This window comes from Pungitius pungitius, chromosome 7 (assembly GCF_949316345.1).
Source record: "Pungitius pungitius chromosome 7, fPunPun2.1, whole genome shotgun sequence".
Classification (NCBI taxonomy): Eukaryota; Metazoa; Chordata; class Actinopteri; order Perciformes; family Gasterosteidae; genus Pungitius; species Pungitius pungitius.
In genome coordinates, this window is record NC_084906.1 from 17,769,809 (window position 1) to 17,782,624 (window position 12,816).

The following is a 12,816-nucleotide window of genomic DNA, read 5'->3' on the forward strand; positions in this document are numbered from 1 at the left end:
GCCCGGAGGAGCCGCCTGAAGCAGGAGCTAAAAGGAGGGGGGGATAACTGCCAGAGGATGAGGAGGGGGGTGGGGGGAAGGGGGAAGGGGGAAGGGAAAGGGAGGGGGGGGGGGGGGTTATGGAAGAAGGGGGGGGACTAGAGAAAAAGATCTTCCAGGTGGAGTCCTATATCCGTGTCAACTGAAGGCTGCCTGTTCCTCCCCACGGACGCACACTGTCCCGCTCTCATGCCACTCTCCTCTCCGTCTGAGCTGGCCTGCTTGCTTTCACTGCCTAAGGCTCTCTCTCCCTCTCTCTCTCTCTTTCTCCCTCTCCCTCTCCCCCCCCCCCCCACCCCTCTCTCTCTCTCTCTCCTTCCGTCTCTCTCTCTCTCTGGATGATGTCATTGGGTCTATTAGCTCTGCCCTGCCCTGCTGCTCTGACTGTATTAGCTAAAACACATCTGCCTGAACCGCAGTCAACGTCACAACACACACACCCACACACATTTCCAACTTTTAAAATTGAACAATGCTGTCACTGTATGAATTGGGACAACAGCCAAATTAAATTAAATTAAGATGAATTACTGTGAGGTGAAGGGTTACTCGGAAAGTCTGCTTTCTGTACTCTCCCTCTAGTTTACATATTAAATTATAAAATACATAAAACTAATCTAAAGGCTAAACACATGGAAAATAAACAAGCATTCCTTGTTTTCCATATCATTTAATGAAAAAAAACATATTTGTAATCAAAATGTTACATGTCAATACTGTATCTTGCAGAAAGCCATAGCAATATTTTTAGGTAGAGAGCTCATGATGTGCAATGTACTGTAGGAGTTGTCATGTCATTGTCTAGTGAGAGTGTACTGTGTGTGCATGTGTGTGTGTGTGTGTGTGTTTGTGTGTGTGTGTGTGTGTGTGTGTGTGTGTGTGTGTGTGTGTGTGTGTGTGTGTGTGTGTGTGTGTGTGCGTGTGTGTGTGTGTGTGTGTGTGTGTGTGTGCGTGTCCTCCGCCTCTCCAGGGAGCGATCGGCCATTCCGAATAAAATCCCATTCACTCGGATCTGTGACTCACCATTCCACTCACACTTGCATCACGTGTAAACAAAGGTAGCAGGATGCTCAGTGTGAAACAAAGATGTTGAGCAAGACTTTTCTTTCTCTTTTCTTTGCGAGTTGGTCAAATCATGCACAGAGCAATGTCTGCACTTGTTGTGAAATTGACCAAAAGTCAGCGTCACATGCTACGCTAAAAGTGGGGGCGCAGACAGGACCGGCTCATTATGTTCCTGTTAGCCAAATCTATTCAAGCCAAATATTAATTCATTGAGTCCAGTAATCAAGCCGTCTGTCAAATAAATTGTGACTGAAGAACAATATATTTATATATTAAGCAAATAAAATACACTGAGCAGAATGTTACAATTTTGAACTACACTTAATGCAATTGACACATTTGTAAACTGTAAAGACATCAGGACACTTACTGTACCTATATATCAGGGCTCGAAGGAGGGAGGAGGCATAAAGCATCCAGCGCAGAGAAATGTATCAAACGGCACAAATGAGATGAGATCTATGGTTGAATAGCAGCACGGTTCCAATGCACTGGTCATGAAAACGCCTTACACAACCCCCCCCCCCCCACACACACACACTGAGACAAACACACCATCATCAGAATCGCTATGACGCCACCACTGGTGCCACCCCACCTGTTTCCAAACAGCCAATCGCCTCCGTTTTTATTTGCTTCAGAGAATAAGAAGTTACTGATAAACCAGATGGAATCACTGCTTGTTGACAGCTGGCCTCCCACTATTTGTCCTGCAGCCTTCTCCATGAAAAAAACAAAGAGAAAACGGATCTTTCAACGTTTCTCCACACCAAATTTAAATAATTGTACTAATAGATTCAAGCGAAACTATTTGAAGATGGTGGTATGTGTGATTGCTATAAATAACAAAATATGAATCACTTACAGCTGATATAAGACCATAGATTAAATGAGTCAACTATACTGTAATGTTTTGTAGGTGAAGAGTTAACAGATAGATATACATGCGGAACAAACCATGCTATTAATACACCATGTCTCATTAGCCATTACCTTGACTATAATGCTTTCAACCAAGAGCAACTACATTACTTACTTCCAAGTAGAGAATCTTCAAACTACTTTGTTTGGTTCAAATGTAAAGAGAGAATTCATTTTTTATGCTAAACATTTCCTGGGAAAGGTATATCATTTATGTATGGCCAGAGAAAAAGACTGATGCTCTTCTTTGTTTATGCTGTAAACAAAAATGGTTGACAGTAATTACTAAAATATTTTGAATAAAATAAGATAAATGGGAAATAGCTGTGTGACATATGATTTAAGGCAGTGTTTCTCAACTGGTGGGTCGCGACCCACTAGTGGGTCGCGGACCCGTTTGTAGTGGGTCGCGGGCCTTTACATAGGAAAATTAAAAATTTAAAAAATTTAAAAAAAATATCCCGTGATTTTATTTTGAAGGGACTTTTTGTAATGCTGCTGATTTAAGGTATAGGTTTATAGCTAATCATGTTTAGAAAATATCAAGTAAGTAAGACAATTTCAGCTGGATCCAAATTGGTGTCCTAATGATTACAATCCATGCTACCTAAAACAACTAAATACAAAAATAAACGGCAGCGGTAAAGCAGCGGTGTTCATATTGGATAGTGCATATTCATATTTTATGAACCATGAAGTAGAAATGCTAAAAGAAAAACATTAACAATTCAGTAGGCAATTACAAAGAGAAGGGATTAAAAAACATTCACGATGTCAATTTAAAGACAAATACTAGCTTCATTGATGGGCCTATATTTAGAAAAATATTCCATAAGGTTTAATGGTCGGTGGGATTACAGCTAAATATTATCCAAACATAATACCCACAAAAAATCTGCTGTCTAAATGTATTAAGCAATTGTGTTTTCGCTTTCCATAGCAAACTATACTATCATATCATACTATTCATACTAAATGGTTGTGTCTTCATCCAAAAATGCCAACGCTAATAGTTTTTGTTTTTGTTTTCAACACCATGCTGTGCTGCAAGTGTCTTTTGCACGTCGACCTGGCACCTCCTAGCTCCCGTGTGCGGAGCTCCAGCCGGCGCAACGACACACGCTCCAGCACACGGGGGCAGAAAACCTCGTTGCCACGGCGATGACGCAAGGGGGACTTGCGACGTGGTAGAGAGCACGCGGAAAAGAAGAGCTCCGGTTAAGCCCCCATTTGAGCTCCCACGAAAAGTCCCGGCGTACATAAAATATCTTTATTTTGAATGTCGTCTGCCTTGTCTGCGCTGCATGAGATGAGGATAATTGCGTAAATGTATGTTTTAACACAAATTAAAATGAGCTACATGAACTGGCGGAAACAGAGCTTTCTCGTCAGAGAGTCTCGCTTTGACATGCGAGTGGTTCATCTTTCTATGTATAGACCATCTTTCTAGATGGGAAGTCCACGTGCTGCTGTTTTGACCAATCAGGGAAATGCGGGTAACCGTTGGGTTTTGAATTGCCCTCTGAAAACAGCGGCAGATGACAGCAGCGTCTAGCGCTCGCAAACATTGCTAAGTTAGTGAGCTAGCTACTTCACATCACCCGAAACAGCTCCCTGGAATTCAGCGTTGTCTGCTATCATCGACGGAAAATGTCGAAAAAACAGATTTACTATTCTGACAAGTACAACGACGAGGAGTTCGAATACAGGTATGATTAACGTAACTAACGTCGTGGCACGAGTCAAAGTTGTTTTCAAAAGTCCGTTATTTTGTGTACAGCCACGTTGACGTTAGTTAGCTAGCTTAACGTCAAACTAAATACAGTAACATTGGGTACGTCTGCTAACTTTACACTGCTGGACGTAACGCTATTGTCAACGTACGTTGACACATTTATTTTAGAATGAATAACTTGCGTAACGTAAAGTAAAACACACTAACGTTACACACTATGTATTTAACGTTAGACAATTTAGTTTAGCCTCGATGTAACGTTAGCTAAGATTTCATAATTTTATAAATAGTTGGTTAATACTAAAGTTAACGTAACGTTAATGAAACAGTCAGCTAACGGTGACGTCATTGTTAACTTTGGTTTGAACGGTTTGGCGAAAACGTCACTGCCGCCGAATCCTTAGCTAACGTTATATTATTACGTTAGTATCAAAGTGTGCCCTCAACAGTCAACCTGCGTCATCATTAATATTACGTCTACGTCACATGAACTATACTGTACTAAGACACGTTTCTGATTCCTAGTGCATCATTCTTGGCTGTTTTTTCTCTATCATCCAATAGACATGTGGTGCTTCCAAAGCAGCTGTCTAAATTGGTGCCCTCCTCCCACCTGATGGCAGAAGACGAGTGGAGGGGTCTCGGGGTGCAACAGAGCCAGGGCTGGATTCACTACATGATACACAAACCAGGTCAGTAACGATACGTTACTGGGGTTCACACTTGTACGTAATAGTTTTAGCTCAAAATGGTGCTCACAAGCCCACGCATACTGGAAAAGTTATTATTATTATTATTGCAATCCTCCTGTCTGTCCAGAAATCCTTCCTCACCAGGGGTCTACAGAATATGACCAGATGTAGCTCAGTGCCAAATGCACCAAGACAAGGTTCCAGTCATCTAAATTAGTTTATTGAAATTCCCAGTATTACAGTATCTTAAGCAAGAGGGATGATAGGATTTTCTATTAAATACTATTGGAAAATACCTCCTTGTTTGTGGAAGCCTCATTTTAGTTTTAGCTGTTTTTGCACAAAAGGACTGTGTGTTTTGGCCACACTCTCTTAAGTAGTGGTCTGCTGCTAAGGGATCTTTTCATGACCAGTATTGAGAAAAGCAATGATTTATGGGGCTGGGGACTATTCTATGTTCTATAATAAATGTGCATCAGCTTAAGATAGTCAATAAAAAATAACTGAACCGATTTTTTTCTATAGGCTTCTGGTATGTGCTATTAGACTGCCATGAAAGTTCTATACACATGGATCATCGTTGTGTATATAAGGGTACACAGTGTGGTGTGATCGCTGTACTGTAAAATTGATGCTGACAGATTTTCCTTTGCTTTTCTCTCCAGAGCCTCACATACTGCTTTTCAGAAGACCCCTCCCAAAGGATTAAATGGAAACCTGTAGAATACCTTCTATCATCTCTGCTGATTTGTATTGTCTATGAACCATACATCTCTCCTACATACGTTCCAATGTACTGTCTAGTATCCTTAGTTGTCTTCAGTCCTTAAAACTCCCTCAATTTTTAGAGGTAATGAAAGGCAAACAGCTTGATTCCACTGTGAATGATAACCATATAAACAATATGATGGTAAAAGTTTTCCTGTCAATTGTAAATCTAAATGCATTTTTTAATGTCTTTTTGATGCCAATTTTATAATTGATTTATTTACTGAGTACCATGTAGTTTTTTTTTTCCCCTTTTCCTCAAGTCCATTATTTTCCCAAAAGAGCTTTCTATGTTTTGCTGTTCTTTAAACTTGTGTTGGTGTTATGTACATAATATTATTTCGAGATGTTATAAATGTTGACTGAGTCATGGTTGATTCAACACATTCTTTGTTGCTGAAAGAACAAATTAAATGTACTTCTTCACATTAGCTACATTTGCTTGTGAATATTCTTTTCCACCAGATCAGACGTATGTATCCCGTGTGATGACGGTCAGTCAGAAACATTGACGACTAGCGGTGTAACGAATTCGGAGTGCCTCATGCCCAGGGAGTAGGCTGGTGCCCGAGCCTTGTTGACCGTCACTTTCTCCGGATTATAGGTTCCAGGCCCGGGTTTTTCGGTGGCATCTCTGGGCAAGCCGTGTCGTCCCAGCATGGAGAAGGCCGGCTTTCTTGGTAGATAAACGCTGGGGTCCGTGCTGTTGTACCTGCAGGGCCCTGGCGTCTGGGCTAAATCCACAGAGGGTCCCCCTGCGCTGTAACTACCTGACATTGTGTAACTCGCGCTGGCTTGCTTGTTCGGCACTTGGGGGCCCATCAGCGGAGGGAGAGAGTACTTGTTGGGGGCCGGTACCGAGTCGACACTCCGGTATTGTGATCGCGACCCCATGGTGTATGACGGCGGTCGGCGCTGCAGGTTGAATGTTGGCGTTTTCTCGGGGCTGTATGCACCCGGTCCAGGGGTCTGGAACAGCTCTGGTGAACAAAAACAGTTGAGTAATACGAACCCTCGACTCAACAGCATATGGTTGAGTGCTAGTTCAGTTCAGTTCAGTTGGAACAGCTGACACTGGATCTGCTAAAGACATGTTTTCGGTTGGTCTCGCCTTTTAAGGTGCAGCGTTACAAGATACCAAATGTGCACTGTGTGAAGTGGAACTTACTCTGTGCTTTCACTCGGCCCAGCATCGAGTACGCAGGGGTGCCATCTCTTCCGAAACGAGTCATTTTTGCGTCGATGTGATACTGTGGGCCTGGACTGGAGTCCACACGATACACTGCATGGATGTTTAACAGTGATCGATATGTGATATCTGCTCCGTCAGTTTGGTTTCATCATGCAATGGTACCGGCCAGATGGACATAAGGCGAGACACTACACATTTAAAAGTCACATGTCTCCCTCTACTGGCCTTAATTTAACATTACATCCCAGAGGATACTCCGTGTAATGTGACTGATGTAGAAAAGGAAAAGGACATGTTGAGTCGACCATATTTCTTTTGGGATGTTTGCGTATATTCGTCAATATAGTCCCAGTGTTTGTTTTTCTCTTCAGTAACGTGGCTATATGATCTAAAAGTTGAAGAAAGAGAAGAACTCACTAGTGTCACTCATCCGGCCGTGGAAAGAGTAAGCGGGGCTGGTCTGCATGGTGAAGTCATGGCCCATGAACCCGATGGTGGGAGGAAGCCCGTAGCGTCCGGGTCCCGGTCCTAATATCGGTGGGAATTAACACACGTGTAAATATATATTATCAGTAAAGCTATGTTTCCACCAGTGAACTTACCTTTTTCTCTTCCTGCTATTAATGGGTATTTTTTCTCCATTTGGCTCTTTTTAGAGGTGATGGATACTTCAGGAGTCCCGTAGTGGTAGAAATACTATACCAAAACATCCATGCAGCATGTCATCTGGCTGAAGACAGAAAAAAACCAAACCTTGAGCGTAAGGCTTGTTCTCTGCACCTTACCACAGACAACAGTCAGCACCGAGGCGGACCGCATCCTCGGACATTCAGTCGCTATAGGGGGCCCCTCGCTCCACCTCCGCCTCAAGTGGTCTTTCTTCAGATATCACGCCGCTCTCCAGATTTCGTGCGCCACTGATGCACGAAAAGATCCAGAACCTCGCGTGAGCCCCAATCAATCCCTAATTTCCTCTGGAAACCATCAGGGAAACCCGAGACGCATAATAGATATCAAAGTGGCAGCAGCAGCAGAGGAGACTGTGCACCGGGGAGGGCGTTTATCCATCTGCCTTTTGTCCACCTGTGGTGGCTCCGGCTCATGAACAGCTCCTCCTCCACAGGGGTTGATGTATAGGTGCACTCAGCTGCTACTTAGGGAACAATGTCATCACCCCCGATTCACTCTCGTGTAATGCTAGCTCCCCCCCCACCCCCCACCCTGCAAGGCATGAAACCAAGAGCCCCCTCTGCTCCCCCCCCACCCCCCCCCCCGCGTCTCCCTCTTTCAGCTCACCGCAGTGTGGAGACGCGATGTCACTCTTCAGCCATGCATGTAGTTGCCACGGCGACGGCTGTTGCCGTTTTGGCTGAGGCCCGGGTCCCCTGCGCTGCTGGCGTGTTGTCACTACAGTAACCTTTTATCTGCTTTTAGCCTGGAGGGGTAAAGCCCAGGGGAGGGGGAGGATTAGGTTGTGAGGCGCCACCAAATTTAAGCTCCCACAACTCCAAATGCAGAGAAAAGTCATAGCTGCAAAAGGGCACACAGGAGTGTCCCTTTCCTCAAAAACAGACGTTCATAAAGCACCGTCGCGGCCGGGTCGGATGCGAGGGCAGCTACAGGCCGACGAGCTCCGTCGCCCCGGCAACCCGCTGGTTCCTCATCTTCATCTCAAGGGGCAAACCGATCACCTGGACGCAGTAACAAATCAGCCCCCTTTTGATCCCCGCTGGTCCCACTGAAGACTAGTGGTTGGGATTGGACGGACTGGGTCACAGGCTCGGGCCGCAGCGTCGCCAGGGGCCACGGTAACCGAGAGGGGTCGGCAAGCGACATGCGTCGAAAACAAACATTAAACTTTAAACGGGGGCCCAAACTCTTCTCTCCGCGCCGCTCCTTCGGTTACACAAATCTGTTGTTAGCGGCTCCCCAAACACACACACACATCCATTCCTACACGCTGTGTGCATGCGCATCCTCTCCGTCTCCGAACCTGAAGCTTTTCAGGGGTCACGGGGTCAGTTATCAAAGCACAAGGGGCAGCAGGGTTGTGTGATGCAGGGAAATGATCTCCAGACTTAACTGGGCTTCCAGAAACTTCACCTCCTCTGCTGGTGGAGCAGATGCATGTCGTGTGCTGCACCTTAGGAGATTGCATGGTTTGAAAAAGTACCAAGGGCAAAGAGTAATTGCACAAGTTGTACCAGAACTACCTGAGAGAATTTGAGGAAAGAACAACCAAAAACCTTGGATTTTATAGAAGTTTTAATCTGGTTTGTTTTAAAAAGCACAAGTTTTGATGTGAATCGGGGCTACATTGAATCAAATTTGGTACATTTAGAGAAATGTAAAACTTCATTCTTGATTGCTTCACGAATCAAATTTGAACAAAAACAAAATAGCTTATGAACTGTACAATCAAATCTCAAGGCAGGTAAGATGAAAGGCGACTTGAGAGTAGATGACGTCGGGGGGGCCTCGGTGCCACGGTTTCAGAAACGTTAGAGCCGGCGTGTCCTGGTGGACAGAGACCTTTGGTCTCTTTGTTTCCTGTCCACCTCTCCTTTGCTGTCCAATGAGGGCCAACCGGGGGTTGTTTGATTCGATGGAAAACATTTGAGCTTATGTTTCTGTAAAGCATATGGTCAGCATGGGTCATTTTCCAGCAGGACGACGGCACAGGAATTTCATCCAACATTGTGATAATCGTGTTAAAGCTTGCTATGAAAAAAAAAAAGATACTTTGACAGAACATATCTCGTTTGAACTCAGGGAACCACACAGAAGAGTGTGTGGGCAGGCAATGGCAGAAGAATAAAAATAAAAATGATATGACCTCTAGCTACAAATAAATACCACAGATAGAAAACATAACAAAATATTTTGCTTAAAGTCAGGTGTAATTACAAACATAAATACTTGATTATTTCTTCTAGTGATTATAAAGGCAGTACAGTGAATAACAAAGACGCTATGGTGCCTATTGGTGACCAGGAGTCTGCAGGAGGAAGAAGAACAACAACAACAACAGTCTGGAGGACGCCACCTTGACAGCAGTCGTACACACACTCGCATCCAATCACACGCACAAATGCACCCACACGGGTCCGCATTCAGAACTTCTAACAGCTAAAAAAAAAAACCAAACACACTCTCTCTCACTCTCCAGACTCCCATCATGTCCTCGCGTCAGGCTGAGCGAGTACCAGGTCTCTCTTCTCTTTCCGTTCACTAGCATATTCACAAGTAATGTACAATTTGCAGGTGGGTGTGGCTTCACTCTGTGAGAGAAAGAAAAGGAAAACATAACTCACTGGAAGACCACTTGAGGCGCTTTTAACACTTCTTTTCCCTGAACAACATGAACACGTAGCAGAACCCATGGAGAGGTCACGCTACTGACGGCTTAAGGAACTTGGAAAGTCTTGGTTCTTGGTCTTTTGAAGGGATTTGGTGGGCGGAATAAACGTCCACACCAGCATTTTCCTCATAAACACACGACAAACACGCCCCGTGACCCAGAAACCCACAGTCCGACATGCACATGGCATCCTCCTACCATCGCTCGGGGGTGTTTTTTGTGTCCGCGGTGGTGGGGAGCTGGGTATCCGCTCGCAGAAGCACCTTCTGCTCAGCGACGACGACGACGTCGCCGCCTCCAGGAAGCTGGAAGATGTCTCTTCCCTCCGCATCAGCGAGGAACGGCTCGGCGTCCGGGTCGTATTCGTAGGAGTAGTAGGACACCTCTGCCATGGACCCCTGCTCCTCTTCACCTGGAAATGTCAGTCGGAAAGGCCGGGGGGGGGAAACGGGGGCGGTTTAGATGGGGATTGGACCGGGTGAGAGTGGGTCGAGAGGCCTTGACAAGTAGTTGAGTTTACGGCTGCTATGAAGTTCAATGGAGCGATGTTTTTATACATATATGGGGCTCTGTTTTGTCTGTTCTTGCGTACTAGAAAGGTTCCTGCCAATGGTTTTATATATTATTATTCCACTGATCCGCAGGTGGTTGCAACGTGCAAAGAAACATCTGACAGCTTAAAATAAAGCTCCACAGAGCATTTTTATCACCCTGTACTTTCGAGGCTCTTGCAGCAATACCCCATCACAGACAGTAGGGGTCCCTCCCGTATCGCCAGGCCCACTTTAATAACATTTGACATCTTCAAAGTCCAAAGTGGAACACACTGGACTTCGTGTCGAGGTGGAACCACACACACACTCACACACACACACACACACACACACATTTGATTCTTCGACAGGGAATATAAAAAGTGAAACAACGTGAAGGCACATTTCATCTCAGCTTGTGTTTGCGTTTATCATGTATACTGTCCTCTGGTGCAAGTTCACCAAGACAAGTCTTTACAGGGAAGCCAATTCCAGGGCTTCAGCCTCCTCCACCCATCCAGTGGAAACTGTCAGCTCCTTGGCACCGGCCCTCCTTCACCCATTACACCCTGGGTGCACTTAGCGGGCATGTCGGCAACGTTCTAATGGTTTACAATGACAGTGTTTTTAAAGTACTTATTCAATCTAATCATCCCCGGGTGATCATAAGCAAGGCGACTACGTGTGCGGGCGTATTTGCGTTTGTGCATACATAGATATATACATGTGTGTGTGGGGTGGGGGTGGGGGGGAAGAGAGTGCATAACAGCATTCCTGAGGTGAGTGTGAAGCTTTTGTACTACGGAGACCTGAGGTGAAGCTACCGGGGAAACAAGTCAGTGCAGGCTGTGCCACATCACTCACACTCTCTCACACACACACACACACACACACACACACCTGTACACCACTCAAACATTCACGTAGGAACACATATTCACCCCAATGCAATCCACGCACACACACACACACACACACTTGTACAATGCGCACCATTCTGCAACTTGTGAATGACTCGCAGTGCCTTTTCATTTGTTTTGTTGCCAAACACAACACGGCCACATCCTCCCTGCCGCACGCAGACAAACATCCCATCAGGAATTCTCTGGCTGCCTCTCGGGAAGTGGCAGCCGGTCCCGAGCTCATGGGGCGGGACAACGGCGGCGCCCGCGGCGTGAAACCTGTCCACCGCCTCGCCAGACCGACGGCAGAACGCCTCGTACCTGTTTTCTTTCGTCTTATCATTTCTCCCCCCCCCCCCCAACTCCCTCTTTCATCTCGTCTGCCGCTCGTCCCTCTTTAACTTTCCTTACGGCTGCAAGTGCGATGCAAAGCGGTGTGACTGCGTAGGTGGCAGATGGGGGTTACCTGTGTGTACAGGCGCGGAGGGCTGCTCAGTTTCCTGGCTGGCTATTGGTTGCCTGTCCTCCACCCTGGTCTCCACTGGAAATGCAAACACAACACAAACGCACACACGTTTAGAATATTCCACATCTCACGTGGCCCGCCACGGCACTCCGAGAAATAGTAATGAATTTAACAGGGTTTCAGTGTTGCATAATCTAAATACTGCCCAGAAGCATTATCCACCCCACTGAGCAGCACTTCTTGGCAAAACAACGATGTACACTCGGCCTCAACAGAAGCCTGCCTTAAAGAAAACGTTCCAAAAATAGCGGGGGCAATCTACGGCCTGAGGGGCCGTGTGTGGAGACAAATTTTTCCTTTTCAAAACAGGGAAATGGCAGCAGGAATCCCCCCCCCCCCCCCCCCCACACACACACAAACAAACAACGGGGTCTCTAAACACAAATAAGACTCATTTGATAATCTACAGCCTGAACCACTTGGCACAAACGGAGGGCTTTTCCCACCATGGTTTTTGCCTATGCCTTTTTCCCCAATGTGCTCCACAACATGAAGGCTCCTTTGTTGTTGGGCTGCGCGTCGGAAAGGAATGTGACGAGGATTTCAAAGGGCTGGACAAAAGCACTCTGTCATTTGGAGAGAGCCCTGTAATACAGCAGAGAGCGACAGAGGGTGTGTGTGTGTGTGTGTAGGGGGGGGGGGGCACGGCGGGTAGCTCTCCTCAGAAAACTCATCCAGTAATCAGCTCAACACCTGAACAGCTGTTTATACAGCTTACACACACACACACACACACACTCACTGACAGATAAACACGCATGCACAATGGACATGTGGACAATCACAACCATGACCCCATCCCCCCCCACACACACACACATCGACTGCATCCAATAGCTCAAACAGCCCACCTACCGTGTGACTGAGCAGGACCCAGTTGATTGGAGATGTTCTTGGAAGCACAAATATGATTCAAAATAAAGCAAAATGCCGACATCAAAGCAATTATTTCCAACCAAGTCAAGTAGCATTAACATGATAATCTCGCTCAATTGCCTTTTTTTGTTTCACTTCATTCTCTCAGCATGATGTTTTGTTCATGTTAACCAATTATTTTATTTAGTTTTGTCCTAACCAATCAG

General features: G+C 45.7%; 3 protein-coding genes across 4 annotated transcripts in view; 1 reads left to right on the plus strand and 2 right to left on the minus strand.

The window, feature by feature from the left end:
- The first annotated feature begins 3,503 nt into the window (after positions 1 to 3,503).
- cks2 (CDC28 protein kinase regulatory subunit 2) lies at positions 3,504 to 5,466 on the plus strand. Its single transcript, XM_037470791.2, has 3 exons — positions 3,504 to 3,734; positions 4,325 to 4,452; positions 5,118 to 5,466. Exons 1-3 carry the CDS (start codon positions 3,676 to 3,678, stop codon positions 5,159 to 5,161), a joined length of 231 nt encoding a protein of 76 aa, XP_037326688.1. The 5' UTR covers positions 3,504 to 3,675; the 3' UTR covers positions 5,162 to 5,466.
- A 1-nt stretch (position 5,467) lies between these two features.
- cimap1d (CIMAP1 family member D) lies at positions 5,468 to 7,097 on the minus strand. The gene is made up of 4 exons (XM_037470790.2): positions 7,015 to 7,097; positions 6,830 to 6,940; positions 6,389 to 6,502; positions 5,468 to 6,200 (listed from the first exon to the last, which is right to left on the minus strand). The coding sequence occupies exons 1-4, from the start codon at positions 7,052 to 7,054 to the stop codon at positions 5,716 to 5,718; spliced, it is 750 nt and encodes a 249-aa protein (XP_037326687.2). The 5' UTR covers positions 7,055 to 7,097; the 3' UTR covers positions 5,468 to 5,715.
- A 1,568-nt stretch (positions 7,098 to 8,665) lies between these two features.
- Positions 8,666 to 12,816, minus strand: part of cpamd8 (C3 and PZP like alpha-2-macroglobulin domain containing 8) — a 32,020-nt gene continuing 27,869 nt past the window's right edge. Inside the window, exons 42-44 of one of the 2 annotated variants that reach the window (XM_037470204.2) lie at positions 11,675 to 11,749; positions 9,972 to 10,185; positions 8,666 to 9,693 (exon numbers count right to left, since the gene is read on the minus strand). In XM_037470204.2, the coding sequence (XP_037326101.2) occupies position 9,693; positions 9,972 to 10,185; positions 11,675 to 11,749 (290 nt within the window). In that variant the 3' untranslated portion in view covers positions 8,666 to 9,692. Of the gene's footprint in view, positions 9,694 to 9,971; positions 10,186 to 11,674; positions 11,750 to 12,589; positions 12,627 to 12,816 lie in introns of those variants that run through there. The other variant, XM_062563558.1, reaches the window with a different exon arrangement.

Coding starts and splice junctions, on each gene's coding strand:
- cks2 (XM_037470791.2), top strand. CDS start 3,676: ATGTCGAAAAAACAGATTTACTATTCTGACAAGTACAACGACGAGGAG. Junction 3,735..4,324: donor GACGAGGAGTTCGAATACAG/GTATGATTAACG, acceptor ATCATCCAATAG/ACATGTGGTGCTTCCAAAGC. Junction 4,453..5,117: donor CTACATGATACACAAACCAG/GTCAGTAACGAT, acceptor TTTTCTCTCCAG/AGCCTCACATACTGCTTTTC.
- cimap1d (XM_037470790.2), bottom strand. CDS start 7,054: ATGGAGAAAAAATACCCATTAATAGCAGGAAGAGAAAAAG. Junction 6,941..7,014: donor AATAGCAGGAAGAGAAAAAG/GTAAGTTCACTG, acceptor CACCGATATTAG/GACCGGGACCCGGACGCTAC. Junction 6,503..6,829: donor CGGCCGGATGAGTGACACTA/GTGAGTTCTTCT, acceptor ACATCCATGCAG/TGTATCGTGTGGACTCCAGT.